Genomic DNA, 15,080 nt, shown 5'->3' with positions numbered 1-15,080 from the left:
GGGTCAATGACTGTTGATGGAGCGGATGAAAACTGTTGATCCAGTGATAACAAACAAACAAGAAAAGAGAAATATTCAGAGACAAGACAACAGGCAGAGTTTCAGTCTGTGTAGACGACTAATCCAGGCAGGCAGGCAGCAGGCAGGCAGACAGGTAGTGCAAAGAGTGTGTACCTGCCAGCTGGTCGGCAAGGGGGGGTAGTAAAGGGTGGTGGTGGTGGTGGAGGAGGACAGGAAGAGGTGGAGCCAGAGCAGGAGCACTCTTAGCACTGCGGATAAAGGCTGAGGACAGCAGAGAATCCCCTGTAGAACAGCTACGCAGGGCTGAGGAAGTGGGAAGAAGAGAAACAGAAGAGAGGAAGAGTGTGGGACAGAAAAGGGAAAAATACAAAAAAGAGGAAAAAAGTATAGATAAAGGTTAAGAGGTAAGTGAGGAAGGAGAAGTGGAAAAGAGTACATAAAAAATGAAGATAATAGAAAGAGAGAGCAAGTGAATACGTTTAGTAAATAAGACAAAAGCATAGAAACACAGCTTGGAGGAAATTAGTGGAACAAGAGACAAGTGACAGGATGGTATTGAAAAGGTGGGCTCCATGATGGGCATGGAGGGACAGAGACGGGAAGGGAAGGTGAGGGAGGGGTGAGACAGGGTTAGTTTTGCAGGAAAGTTGGTGAGTGAGAGAGTGAGAGAGCTGGTGGGAGTTCTGCAGCTCAAGTCTCTTCATAAGCCCACGACAAACAGGAACGCTACATAAAATTAAATGAAAATGGGAATCATCATGTTGACATTCAAGAAAATATCCTAAACTAATCCGGTTGTAGAGACCCTTCTGGAACCAAACCTTCAATCCCTGCAGAGTGTGGAGGAACGTCCTTTGTTGTGGTTAGTTTCAATCTACTCTGGCATTCACAACTGGAGCAGAACCGTCTTTATCGTAATGCATAACACTGAGATTATTCAAACCGGCTGGCTGCGTGTATTCACGTTTGAAACATCTTTGGTAATATAGCTTAAAAAAGGAGGAAACAGTATTATATATGGATTTCAAGGTTAAAAAAAATTCTCTACCAAAAGAGTCAAATATTTTATCAAATATTTAATAGTACTACTCAAATTTTTGGCATCACAGTTACAATTTTTAATTGGGGTATTTAGAGCTGTGAATGTATTTTTAAAGTCCCAACTTGATTTTCGGATTTGTTTTATTCATCATCTCAGCTGATACTAAACCTATTCAAGCATTGCTGTAACTACATCTTTCATACTAATGGCCACAGCTAAAGATTTCCCATAAACATGACTCCAGAGAGGAATGGTAGTGAGCATATGCCACAGCTTCCTGTCAGGCTGACAGATGGGCAGGAGGAGGGAAGCAGAGGAGAGACATTAAATCAAACAAAACTGACTTGAGAAGAGCGTGACGGTATCCAAAATCTACTGAGGAAAGACAGCATGCTAGTTTGGCTTTGTTGCGCACCATTTATTTCTCCAAAGTATGCATAGACAAATTCTGGGAGTCAGTGCTATGAACATTTACATTCAAAGGGAGCAGAGTTGTAGGAAGAGGGCACACTGACCTACAGTCTTCTGCCGGACAATACTGCGGGCTTTTTCGATGCCTGGTGACCCAGCGGTGGTGGCGCTTCGCTGTCTCATGGCGGCTGCCTGGCCTGGTTGGTCTCTGCTCCAGCCTTTAGAGAAGGAACGATCGACAACCTGCCGCTGGCTCTCCGGACCAATACCTGTTGTAAGAACAGAGGAATGACTTCTCGGTGAACTGAGCTGAAAACACGTGTGCTATTTACATCTAGAAATCTGCTAAATTTACAAATTAGTAGTTTTTCTGTGACCTCAGTTTTTTGCAGTCAAAAAATAATACATGAACAGACCAATTTATATTCCAGAGCTGCATTTGGTTCCAGCAGTGCGATGTGACAATCAGCCGGCTGTGTTCCAGATATGCTCTTAGGAAGTCACAGGAATGTCTTTTGAAGGTCGGTAAAAGTGACTCACCTTTTCCTTTATGTTTCTTCTGTTTTTGTTCACTGAGCTTGTCGAGAGGCAGCTCATTCAGATCGACACTGTACAGGTTCCTTGCCAAAACCTAAGACACAGAGACATAACAAAGCTTTAATCTTTTACCACACTGTTTTAGGTGGTAACAGTTGGAGGACTTGGATAAGTGTTGAACTGAATTTATCTAGTTATATTAATAGCAGAGCGGAGGTATATGTGGTCCCTGTTCAGTACCTTTGTAAGCGTCTCCATGGTCAGTGACCATTCAGTGACCAGCTCCTCCCAGCAGGTTAGGGAGGAGAGGACAGAGAGGAGGTCATCCCACAGCTCTCTGCTTATGTAGACGTTTAAGTTGCCCTTAATCCAGGCTACTATCAGTGTCTGTACAGAAAGAGAGGGATGAAGTAAAATAAGTCATGCTGGCAACCCTAGAGTGTGGTAACATATTAAAACACATGATTATATAATATTGAAATATAGAAGTCTTTTAGATGATGACCGGGTTTCCAGGCCTGCTGTGCCCCCTGTCCCACTGCTATCCGTTATAGTCCCAGATGCTAATGTCTCGTGTACGCCTGTTCTATGGCTGATAACAGCCACAGAGCCAAACTTACCTGAACCCCCTGTTCCCAGCTTCCCCCCTGACCCTGCCCCAGCTCCAACCCCAGGCCTCTCTCCAGCCGAGTGGCTGTGTGTGTGGAAGTGACTGAGCCAGCGTAGCCGGGCCTTCCAGTGAGCCTCCTTATTTTCATGACATTATTATAACGTACCTGAAAGATGGGTCCAGCTAATCTGCCCGACAATGTGTTGTTCTTCTTGCCCTGAGGCATGATGGATGGAGGCCTTTTCATTACTGACTCTGTCACCCTCAGCAAAATCAGCAAGATCTGCTCCCTACAAATTCAGGAACACTCGTTAAAGCTAAACGGTTCTTCTTCTTTAATCAGAAACAGCAGGTAGTTGAGAGCACACAAATGTAATTAGATGGCATTTTACGCTGCTGTTTGTGTTTTTACCATGTCTTCTGGTCCATGGTTTCATGCATGACAAGGCTGCGGTAGATGTTCAGCACTCGCTTGCACATATCGACATGCTCCTCCAAAAGGATCTTAATGTCGTTGGCTGGTTCCAGCAGGAAAACGTTAGAGGAGTGGGTGATAAACACCTGTAGAGGAGACAGAGACGGAAGAAAGGCAATCAAAACCACAAGAAATATTTAAGAAATAACACCAAGATTGTGGAAGTTTGGCAGTTTTTGTGTGTGAGAACATACCTGTAGTGTAGTTTGAACTCCAGCATGAACACTGTATTCCAACAATTCACTGTCAATCACTTTATTCATTCCCTTAAAAAAAGGAAAGTACACAAATAAACACTTCTATTTACCTCAAGCTGGTCTTGAGAACTGAAACTTGTTGGCTGCTAATGTACAGAACGTTTACCTGAGTATTTCAGCTAATTACATGACTGATTTCACAAAATTTCTCACCTCATCATCTTTGTCTCCGAATTGCGAGCCTGTATCCATACTTGTGGCCGTGACTATAGGATAAGGGCCCTCCTCTGGCTCCTTCATGAAAACTGGTTTGTCTTCCATGGAGATCCACTCCTGGTAAACTCGGACCACCTTTCGCATTGCCGCTGCCTCGCACATGGGAAGAAGAAACGCCTGCAGCAACCGGGAATATGAACATGTCAAGAAAGATACAAGGAAACTGTTCTCACTTTATGATAAATAACCATTTTTCCTTAACCTGTCGAAAGATCTCTGTGATGAAGTTGACGTTGGTTCTGGAGCTGGTCAGCACTCTTCTCACCACCTCCATGTCTGTCAGCTGCTCTTCATCCATGGAGCAGAGTGAGGAGGAGCTGGGCTCTCTCTCTGTCAGTGTAGATGTGTTCGAGTGGCTCTGTTCAGGTTCAGTCCCTGCACCTCCGGAGAGCTCCATGCTTCCTCCTCCTCGCCCACTTGAGCTTCCGCTTGCTTCAAGGTGGCTGTCAGATCGAATCCCTCCCCCACCGCTGTCCTCTGAGCTGCCTGTGGAGCGAGCTGCAAATCCAGCTGCTGCTCGCTGAAGGTAAGCAGAGACAGGGTCAGAGGTATTTTAAAATCTTTCGCATTTGCTTCTGCAAATTGAGCAGTTAAAACACAAGAACCAAGTGATGCATAATAATGTGCTCATACTTACCTGTATGTTCTTGGGGACATTCTCTCCCTCTGTTCCTGGGATGTGGGTATGTGTGTTGGGTCGTGGCTCGAGCCAGAAGGAAACCAGCCAGCGGATAAAGACAACTCGAGCCTGAAGGAAACTTTCCTTAGTGCAATACAGCGTTTCGCCGCTGTCCTGCTCTCTGCGCACAACACTGTAGTACGGCTTAGAACGCATAGGAGGCACATCTATGGATGACGGAGAGAGGAATATATATTTAAGGGGCACAGGATTAATTATGAGGTACGATCACCGAGTTTTGAGTCTGTTCTTGTTGTGCACAAAGTGAACACAACACAGTCATGTTGCATAGCTAATAAAAGCAGCACAGTGTGGAACAAACACCAGTCTTCTCAGAAAAGGACAGTGCTTACAACACAGCATCCTTCAAAGTGAGACTGTCAGAGCAGAGTTCTACTGTAACGTCCAGCAATGTTTGTAAACTATTCAAACGGCGATGCGACGACAGCTGGGTGCTCCACCATGATAATGAGCCAGGTCTCAGGGGCTCATGTTTCTCCTGTTCAGTTTTAGTAGGTAGAGCAGATCATTAATTAACTGGAGTCCATGCCGAATGTCCATTGGTGTAATGTGTGTGTGAATTGGTGAATGCAGCACTTTTAGTACCACAAAAGTGCTTTAAGTGTTTAGAAAGACCAAAACATGAGTTCATTTATCATTACTCCACTCCAGATTTGGCTCCCTCTTGTCTAAATTGAAGGGTCATTGTTTTCCCCAGTACACATCACAAATAAATAAATGTTTCTTTGGTTAAATAAGCTTATTTAGTAGATCTAAATGACTTAGTAGTACTAACCCAGCATGGGGCTGTAGAGGCTGGTTTCCATGGAGAAGTTGGGAAAGATGTGAGGAAGGTAGAACTTCCTGAAATGACCAAAGAGGAAACTGAAGCCACGTTCATGGTTCTCTTTACACCGCCACTCTAGAGACTTTGCCTGTTTGATAGAAACATAAACACACAGTTAGACAGACAGACAACCAAGCCTGTGTCGCACGGAGAGCAGAATAGGGTCAAGCAGAGAAGAGCACCATTGTTTTGGGGAAAAATGTTATCAGTGTGTGATGGCAGCAAGCAGAGGAAATACAAGCGCCAAGTTACTGTGTAGCAACAGGGGATGCAATTTGTATTTTAGGGGTTAATGATTCCAGTAAGGAACTAGGTCAATACCTAATTCACTGTCAGATGTGGCCACAACCAAATCAGTGAGTGATGCACCCAAAACTCGGTTTCTCCCATGCTTTTAGCGTGAGTTGCATTAGTAAGGCACTACAACATGTGTAGTTATGCTGTGTTAACTGTGTTAGTAAAGAATCAAGATAATACCTGGTTTACCATGTATTTCAGTAGAGCTTCTAGGAAGTAGGCAGTGAGATCTTCCTGGTTCTTATCACCTGACTGGGGAGGAACAAGTGGAGTGATCTCTTCTGGAGTCACCTGAGCTGCAGAGAGGAAAAGAACAGAGTATGGTATGACATTAAAGGCTGCGAAATATCTTTAATATATTAGAGGTGCAAAAAAAAAGAAGTAATGTATCTATGAGTCTAATGCACTGTGTTTGAGAGTGTGTGTTGATAAAACTAACTCTCTGTCAAACTCAGTGGTGGGTTGATTAGAGTATCCAGGGTCCGTGGAGTCCCGTGGCAGAGCGGAGCCGGGAATCCAGGAATCAAACAGGCAAACATGCAGAGCTGCTCACGTTCTGCATTACTCTGTAAGGCCTGCATCCATAACAGGAACAAGCGCACACCTTCACGGCGGATCTACAATAACAAAAACAAACAAAAAAAATGAGAGGACGGGAGGAATAAATGAATGCATAAATGAACGCCCAGCAAAACTCAATGAACTCAGGCAACGTTGCAAAAAAGATTCTAGGTCCATAGGACTATCCAGTCCTGTGGACTCTGGATCAAGAGCCATGACTGACAGGTAAAGGAGTTTCACTGAATCACTGAGCAGTACCTTCAGAGAGTTCCCAGTGTGCAGCAGCTTCTTCAGAATCAGCCCTGAAAGAGAAAGGCATGTCAGCTTCATCACCTGCAGTGCACAGCTACTCTTACCTCTCTTTGAACTCAAGAAGTTGCCAGAAGCACTAAGATGCTTTGAGAGGCTGTTTGAGATTCAACATTACATATGGAGTAACCGTGTGAGTGGCCACAGTGTAAAATACTGGTTAAAAGTGAGTTACCAATGCTGTGGAACTGCCATCGGCTCTGGATTCTCTCGGGTAGGAGCTGAAGTATTTTCTAAATAAATGAAAAAGAGATTCACGTTAAGAGTGAGTCTTGCTATATTATTGATTACAGACAACCACCTCCAGCTGAACGTCAGCAAGACCAAGGAGCTGGTGGTGGACTTCAGAAGGGGTCAGCACAGAGACTACAAGCCCATTATCATCAATGGAGCTCCAGTGGAGAGGGTGCAGTCCTTCAAGTATCTTGGTGTCCACATCTCCTCAGACCTGACATGGGCTGCCCACATTCAGGTCCAGACCAAAAAGGCTAGGCAGCGCCTGTATCACCTACGACAACTGAGGAAGTTCAGGGTCTCTCCAAAGATCCTCAGGATTTTCTATACAGGCGCTGTGGAGAGCATCCTCACACAGAACATGACATCGTGGTTTGGGAACAGCTGTGTGAAGGACCAAAAAGCTCTCCAGAGAGTGATCCGTACAGCAGAACGCTGCTGCAGGACTGCTCTCCCCCCGCTTCAGGACACCTACACCAGGAGATGCCGGACTAGAGCAGCGCAGATACTGAAGGACCCGTCCCATCCTGGCAACAAACTGTTCCAACTTCTGCAATCTGGTAGAAGGTTCCGCATCTTCCGGGCAAGGACAGAGAGACTCAAGAGGAGCTTCTATCCCCAAGCCATCCGTGCCCTAAACACACACACCCGCCCTCTCACATCATCTATAATTGACTGAGACAGGACTCTTCCAGACACTAAACCAAGGCTCAATGTACATTTCAATTCCTTTAATTTTAAATATGTTTATATTGTCTATCCTGTAAAATAGTCAGATGTCTATTCTTATTAATGTACAGAATTCACCTGCTTGCTGCTACTACTGCACATTCACCCAGTGTATATACTACATACACATATATATACATATATACACACACACACATATATATATATATATATATATATATATATATATATATATATATATATATATATATATATATATATATATATATATATATATATATATATATATATATATTAAGATCCTGTGGGACTTCCAGATACAGACGGACAAAATGGTGGTGGCTAACCAACCGGACATAGTGGTGGTAGACAAACAGAAGAAGACGGCCGTAGTGATCGATGTAGCGGTTCCGAATGACAGCAATATCAGGAAGAAGGAACACGAGAAGCTGGAGAAATACCAAGGGCTCAGAGAAGAGCTCGAGAGGATGTGGAGGGTGAAGGTAACGGTGGTCCCCGTGGTAATCGGAGCACTAGGTGCGGTGACTCCCAAGATAGGCGAGTGGCTCCAGCAGATCCCGGGAATAACATCGGAGATCTCTGTCCAGAAGAGCGCAGTCCTGGGAACAGCTAAGATACTGCGCAGGACCCTCAAGCTCCCAGGCCTCTGGTAGAGGACCCGAGCTTGAAGGATAAACCGCCCGCAGGGGCGTGCTGGGTGTGTATATATGATGTTCTTCCTCTACACCCCCTCCCAATATATATATATATATATATATATATATATATATATATATATATATATATATATATATATATATACACACACACACACACACACACACACACATATATACACACACACACACATATATATACACACACACACACACACACACATATACATATATATATATATATATATATATATATATATAATGTTTTTCCTCTACACCCCCCCCCCAATTTTTTTGCACATGTCGAGGAGCGTGTCAGGCTACATTTCACTGTGTGTTATACTTGTATAACTATGCATGTGACAAATAAAGAACCTTGACCTTGATATTGCCCATTCATTGATGAATTCACCGGTTGGCTGGTTAATTTCTCATTCATGCAATGCAATAATGGAAAAATTGTTGCTATGTTTTCATTACATAGTTGCACTCTTATGGTATTATTGAAAGTTAATATCACAATGTAACTAATCAATCAACTGTTTATTGTTTGGCCAAAGTTCTTCAAGAAAATCAGCATTAAGCATCTTCCTTTATCTTAATTCTCACTGGAAATGTGCTCTGCCCAGCCCTGCTCTGAATTGAAAATACGTTGAGGGGCAAACGGAGGTCAGTAACTAACACACACACACACACACACACACACACACACACACACACACACACACACACACACACACACACACACACACACACACACACACACACACACACACACACACACACACACACACCTATCTTATCCTGGCTACACTAAGCACCACCACATGCCAGTGGAATGATAGCCAGTGTTATGGCATCCATCGAGAACACCAACAGAGAGGCCGAGCGTTTGGAAGCACAAACACCTCTGTGGTTTAACAAAATGTCAGGGATCCACCGTGCAGCCACACTCTGTCCTGTTATTTATTTCTACCAACAAACCCCGACATTTTGAGGTCAGCTTCGTAGGACTGAATGTTGTAGAAAAAAATATCCCAGATATAACAGTTAGCTTTAAGATTCTGGCAACGACGTGCAAGTGCAAATGTGACATATCCTCAATGAAATCAAACTGTACAATACTTATAATCTAAAAATCTGTAAGGTTTCAAATACCTCAAAGATGAAGAGGATCGAGTCCAGCTCTTCCCTCTGAGATTTATGACCTGAAAAACAAAGAATAATTTATTTATGCCTACAATACCCGTTAAACCACCATTTTATACCACCTGTAATACTTACCTTTTTGCTTGAGGCTGACCTCAATGGTGACAAAATTCTCAAAGAAAACATAGTAGATATGAGAATAGTTCAGGTCGAAGAATTGCTTCAGCTCGGCCGGCTCCGCATTTTCTAAAAAAAATTAACGGTACAAAGGATCAGAGGGTCAACGAACATACACATTCAGGAGAATAGGAAAAAAATTAAAACGCAATAAATTCCCCTACATCTGCTTCAGCGTTTACACCCATTAACACGAATGTAACTTTACATTTTCTTAAACACATTTAATCTCTCATCCAAGAGGCTTAAAAATCCAGCCGCTTTCTTTCCAAGCTCCTTAGACTAACATGACTTGGATGACAGAGAACCTACACAGACATTAACCAAACATCACACACTCAACAAGACTTGGATATTCCTTTTAACAATCCCACCTCTGTACAAACAAAACATCGCATGTGCATCTTCAACTCGACCCCTCTAGTTTAAGAAATCAGAGATTTTCTTTTTACTTTGACTCTGTGAATAACCAATAACTGGGGAATAACAAGTCTTATAGGACACTGGCTTCAAGTATCTGATTTTAAAACAGATATTAAATAGTATTAAATAGTGAGAAATATAAAATGCTTCACAACTATCTTTTTGTGACAACTCACACTCATACGTGCCTGTCAAACTAAGACATCCTGTATTCCTCAGAGACAAACTGGGGTTGGAGCTTTTCTTGTTTATTTCCCAAATCTCTGGAATAGTTGACCTAAAATGTCATGAAAGGAAACTCTACTGATTACCAGAAACCCATAAAGAGACACTTTAAAAAAAAAAATTGTCCGTTTAACTTGTGTTGTTGGTTTATGATGGTAACAGGAAATGGTGCTTTTTATAGTACCGCTGCAGAGGGGTACTAACCAGCAGGTTCAGCCACATTAGTGATCGAACACACTACAGATACAGAGAACATTTGTGTTATCAGTATCAGCCTGTATGTGCACTGTATCACTTCTGTGTGATTTCGTTTTAAATTAGCTTTCCTATGCTTGTTTCTTTTGTCTATTGTGCACCCCTGTAAAGCCTCTTAAACCTTTACACATGAAATACAAACACAAATCGACTCAACTACAAGTCAAAATTCATGCTTAAATGGAGAAAACACAGTGGTGAGAGGAAAATTCTCACTCTTCTTCACAGGAAGCATATTTAAATAAAATAACCCTACCACCATATATGGGCGCTCTAAATATACCCGTGTTATGTAAAGAAGCTGTAAAAACAACACACAGCTCAGTTTGTCATGCAAACAGTCTCTTTTCAAGAATAAGGAAGTTTACTTGATGTGTTTTGCACCTCACCATTAATGGCAGCAGTTGAAAGAGACACACACACAAACACGCTGGTTTAAACACACTCATATTGAAACACAACCACCACTGTGGCTGAAGGTCATGCACAAACACGAATTTGGTCCCCATAGCCTAAAAAGCAAAACCGAAACACACCACAAGTTTTAAAAAGGCTGTGGTGTGATTCTGAATCTCTTAGCAAATGATGCAGAGTCTTTTCTGCTATTTCATCTGATTCAAACAGCAGGGATATATTTTCACTATGGATGACACACGATAAAACTTCGACCCTCTGTGCCCCATAATTTAACACCAGATGACCCACTGAGGATCCTGCAAAGAAGTGACCTTCTCAGAAGTTGTTCATTAAGCTCAATAACACAGTTGTAAGACGCACAGCATCATTATGGTGAATTCGCGTATTCTTGAAACAGACAACATGTTCATAAATAATATTTTTTCTTAATTCAGTGGTGCAGGTCTACAGTGCAATACTGTTAAAGCTCGAGTTCGCTAAACAAGCAAAAACAGAACTGAAAAAATTACTTGCGTTAACTCATAACAGGCCTTCATTTGTTAGTGGACAGAACAGAAGTTTAAGCATTTTGCTGATATTTTTGGCTGTTTTACAAACAAAAATGAATTTTATGCTTAAGTAAAACAGTTTTAAATCACAGTCCTTGTGATTTTGCTTCTTTTGAAGGCCAACACCTTTTTGGTTGTCCCAGAAATTTCCATATACAGGACAAACCCACTTTTGGCTGCTTCCTTATTCAAGGCGGTCGCCACAGTGGGTGGGGCGGCTTGTTTGATTTGGCAGATTTTTACCCCTGACACCCTTCCTGATGAAACTCCAAAGGAATTAGTGTCTCCAAAATCTGTATCTGGAAAGACAAACCCTTATATTCATAAATGTAACGACATATTTGTACAATATTCTCTTTAATCATTTATGCAGGCATGTATGGCTCTAGGAATTGTTTTTTTAATTAAGAATTTTCCTTGCAATGTATGGCAATTAAATGGCATATTAAAACAAATAAACAAAATCAGCTTTTAGGAACCATTCTATTTCTTTAAAAACATTTGTATAACAAAAATGCTTCTGTTAAGTAATGCCATACAGTCTCATTACCTTACAGATTCTTACTACAGACTGTAAAGTGGCTGCACTAGTTGAGGACATCAGTTAATGTGTGATGGAGCACCAATGCAGTACAGCTTCAAGTTAATATTTTTCCCAGTCTGTCTAAACTTTAATTCTCCTCGCTGCTTGTTAAGTTATCGTTCATGCATTACTCCTAGTTGGATAGTCAACACATTGTTTGAATGTTTGCAGAATCTTAATGAGCTTGAAAGTCAACATTGGCACGACCACCTTTATTCTTAAACACAGTCTGAACGCTCTGAGGCAGCTTTCTTTTAACTTCTTTAAGTAGCCTTTAGGAATAGTTCTGCAGACTTCTTGACAGACATTCAAAGCTCTTCTTCGGATGTTGGCTACCTTTAGATGATCCCACAGTGGTTCAATAATGTTGAGGTCCAGGCTTTTGCGAGGCTAATCCATGACTGATAATGTTTATTTGTGTGTTTTTCTATCCAGATATGATTTCCTACTGTTGCCAATCCAATGGTGGATCTGATGGCACCTTTCTGTGTTTATTATTTATCAACATGACACAGCCTCCATCGTGTTTTACAGATGGCTACAGAAGCTGATTGTTGTACATCTTTCATGACCTCCTGCATACTTAATGACAATGACTTGAAGCAAAAATAAAAAAATTTGGATTCATCACACCATCAGACTTGTTGCAGCTGATTTTCAGTTGGCTTCTTAACACCCACCCTTCCACTGAGCTGACTTCTAATCAGGCTTTTGGACACAGCAGATGAACTGATCCAAACACCTATTACAAGTCTGTAAAATTGTGTTATCTTTGGCATTTTTATAACTTCGACTTGAGAAATGTGAAGAAATGGTGTGTTTTTGTTACAGATACAATTTAAAATTGGTTCTTTGCTAAGTTTTCTGTTTTGTGTATACACAAAGTTCATCCCTTGAGTTAAGTACCCTTTGTAATGCTTGAAGGTTTGCAGGTCAGTTTTAAGCGACATTAACCATAATATGAAAATGACCAGGAACAAAGACTGGACTGAAAATGGGTGAAAAAGTAGCCAATTTTAAAGAAACAAAAGAAAACAAAACAAAAAAACAACAACTTTGAAAGACCTTTAGAAAGCCTGCAAAACTTTACCTCAGGACCAAATTTAGAAAAAAAAATACAAAAAAGCAAAATATAAAGAAAGGGACAGTGGCTCGGGATGTTTGCACAGTACGCTGCAAGTTAAATCTGATTTTGTCCATTTAACTACATTTTGTGAAAAATCAAACTTTCAACATCATCTGGACATCCTTTTTGGACTTTTAAACAGAGAAAAGTTTTTATCAATTTGAATAAAATGAAACAAACAAAACTTTCTTCATCAAGACACGAGTAAAAAATAACAAATACATAAAAAAAAATAATAAAAAAAAATCTCTCATGACTCACTCTGAGGACTTAACTGGAATAATCTGAACACTGTTTCTTGCCTTGTATGAGAAAGTCTGACTGGACCACTACTGAACTCACAATAAACATCTGTTCATCTGTAGTTAAGTTATTAGAATAGTAGAACAGCTGGTTTTAACTGAGGAGTTTATCACCAGGTTTCTTTTTTAAATAAAGCTCGTTTATGTAAAGAGAGAGGGGGTCTGGAATGAAGAAAGCCAAAAGGGATTTGGGAACAGTTGCTTATTAACCTGATTGCATAGCAGTGCAACAGCTCCTTTTACTCATTATGCCATAATAGGTGTGACCAGTTTTGAAAACCTAAAAATTGCTCAAGAGTCTTAGTGCTCCTGTCTGCTTCCCACAACGGCTGGAACAATAACAACAACAACAACATGAACAAATACTTAACTGCTGCAGTTAACAATTCTTCAGTGTTGTGCAAATGAAAACCACTTTCTTCATTTCATATGGCAACTTGACTGCAAAACATGTCTTTAGCCATTATTCAGTCATCTGCTTCCTTTCAGACCATTTCACTTCAAGTGTGTTTATGTCTCAGCCTCTTATCATGGTCCTGTGTTCCCAATAGAGAACAGGGAGGGGGCACACCCCTTTCCTTTTCTGTCTTGCACACACATACACAAACACAGACACCAGTAACTTTTACAATAGAAACAGGAAGCCGAGCTACTGGACACAGAGAGGAAATAGTAGAGGCTATTTCCCTCTCTGGTCGGTGTGGGAGTAAGTGTGTCAGTGAAAGACACTCATCCATCACTTTAATACCCTGCTATCTTCCTTTATTCTCCCACGCATTATTCATAACCCTGAATGTGGTGTTGTGTTGCAACACATCTTAACACATGTTAAGAAAACATTCAGCATTTCTCACACATCAGGCCTTTCCCCAAAACTCACACAGGCACGCCCCTGCAGCAACCAGAGAAGCCTGTCAAACGGCCTGAAGCATCACTGAGGTTGTTTAGATGTTCAACGCGCATCACACCTGATTTTATTTTATCCAAACACCCCATGCCAAACTCCATTCATAAATCTGACGATGTAATGGTATTGCTAAACAATCAATATAAATAACAGCCTTAAAGCTTCCCCTTTAACTCGACAGCAGAAGCAGCTAGGCTCCTTTAAAATTCACTTCGTATATTGAGAGTTACATATCCATCATTCTGACGGTAAAAGGGGGAGAAACTATGACTTCAGAGATAAACAATTCAGAAAAAATAATATAACCTTACAAAATGTTTGATGAAAGAAAACGGACATGATGCCGAATTAATGAGACAATTTCAAAATATTCTTCTGTGTTCTGGTTTGTGAAAAGAAATCCGGCGTGTCTCTCTACAATCGAGTCAACTTTGAACTTGGAGATTTTCTGACTTGAGTTTGGTGTGGCATGCACCAAGGCAGTAAACTGAAATCTAGAAGCTAAGCTGTTCGCCCTTTAATAATGCTTTCTAACTTACCTATGACTATTCTGAGATGCTTGAGCCTCGTCAGCACGTCCTTCTTTGGGTCCAGCACTTTCTGTGTGGATTTTTTAACGTCCCCATGAGGTTTTTTGGAAAACATTCCTGAGGCAGGAGACGCAAGAATGCGATGGTAGACAGCAAGGAGGAGCTAGCCTGTGTAGCCAGCTAATCTTCAAACTATAACGAAAAACGTGTCTCCCGGAGCATTAACAGCCCTCCGCAACAGCGTGGAGTATTTCTACGGGTAAAAAATTATCAGAGAAACTCATTCTCTTTAAACTAAGACAAATATGTACAGCGTAGCGGGGCAACGCATCCATCCATTGCACCTCCCTTCTCCACAACAGTCACTAGCTGCTTAGTTAGAAAACATCATGGCGGAGGAGGGGAGGGGGGGAAACAAAATAATAGATAGCAGATAAATTCAACGCAAAAATGCCACAGTAATAAGCAAAATTTCTATCCCGTTTGTCATAAATATCACACAGATCTTACATACTTTGGACATACGTGGATTTTAATCTTTTAATGTTTTAAACGTGCAGGATTCTGTTCGAACT

General features: G+C 41.4%; 1 protein-coding gene across 6 annotated transcripts in view; it reads right to left on the bottom strand.

Moving 5' to 3' along the window:
* Nucleotides 1–14,905, bottom strand: part of ralgapa1 (Ral GTPase activating protein catalytic subunit alpha 1) — a 76,503-nt gene extending 61,598 nt beyond the window's left edge. For 2 of the 6 annotated variants that reach the window (XM_080870682.1, XM_080870684.1), the window contains exons 1-18: nt 14,515–14,905; nt 9,148–9,258; nt 9,022–9,071; nt 6,438–6,495; nt 6,212–6,255; nt 5,832–6,009; nt 5,573–5,688; nt 5,045–5,183; nt 4,207–4,415; nt 3,772–4,089; nt 3,507–3,686; nt 3,291–3,362; nt 3,034–3,182; nt 2,788–2,911; nt 2,252–2,398; nt 2,015–2,105; nt 1,579–1,743; nt 175–324 (exon numbers count right to left, since the gene is read on the bottom strand). In XM_080870682.1, coding sequence (XP_080726808.1) covers nt 175–324; nt 1,579–1,743; nt 2,015–2,105; nt 2,252–2,398; nt 2,788–2,911; nt 3,034–3,182; nt 3,291–3,362; nt 3,507–3,686; nt 3,772–4,089; nt 4,207–4,415; nt 5,045–5,183; nt 5,573–5,688; nt 5,832–6,009; nt 6,212–6,255; nt 6,438–6,495; nt 9,022–9,071; nt 9,148–9,258; nt 14,515–14,620 — 2,407 coding nt within the window. In that variant the 5' untranslated portion in view covers nt 14,621–14,905. The remainder of the gene's footprint in view (nt 1–174; nt 325–1,578; nt 1,744–2,014; nt 2,106–2,251; nt 2,399–2,787; nt 2,912–3,033; nt 3,183–3,290; nt 3,363–3,506; nt 3,687–3,771; nt 4,090–4,206; nt 4,416–5,044; nt 5,184–5,572; nt 5,689–5,831; nt 6,010–6,211; nt 6,256–6,437; nt 6,496–9,021; nt 9,072–9,147; nt 9,259–14,514) is intronic. The other 4 variants (XM_080870683.1, XM_080870686.1, XM_080870685.1 and 1 more) reach the window with 4 other exon arrangements.
* Between the last annotated feature and the right edge of the window lie 175 nt (nt 14,906–15,080).

This window comes from Rhamphochromis sp. 'chilingali' (genome assembly GCF_963969265.1).
Source record: "Rhamphochromis sp. 'chilingali' genome assembly, chromosome: 21".
NCBI classification, from domain to species: domain Eukaryota; kingdom Metazoa; phylum Chordata; class Actinopteri; order Cichliformes; family Cichlidae; genus Rhamphochromis; species Rhamphochromis sp. 'chilingali'.
The sequence above is the reverse complement of the archived record's forward strand: the minus strand, read 5'-3'. Positions and strand labels throughout refer to the sequence as shown.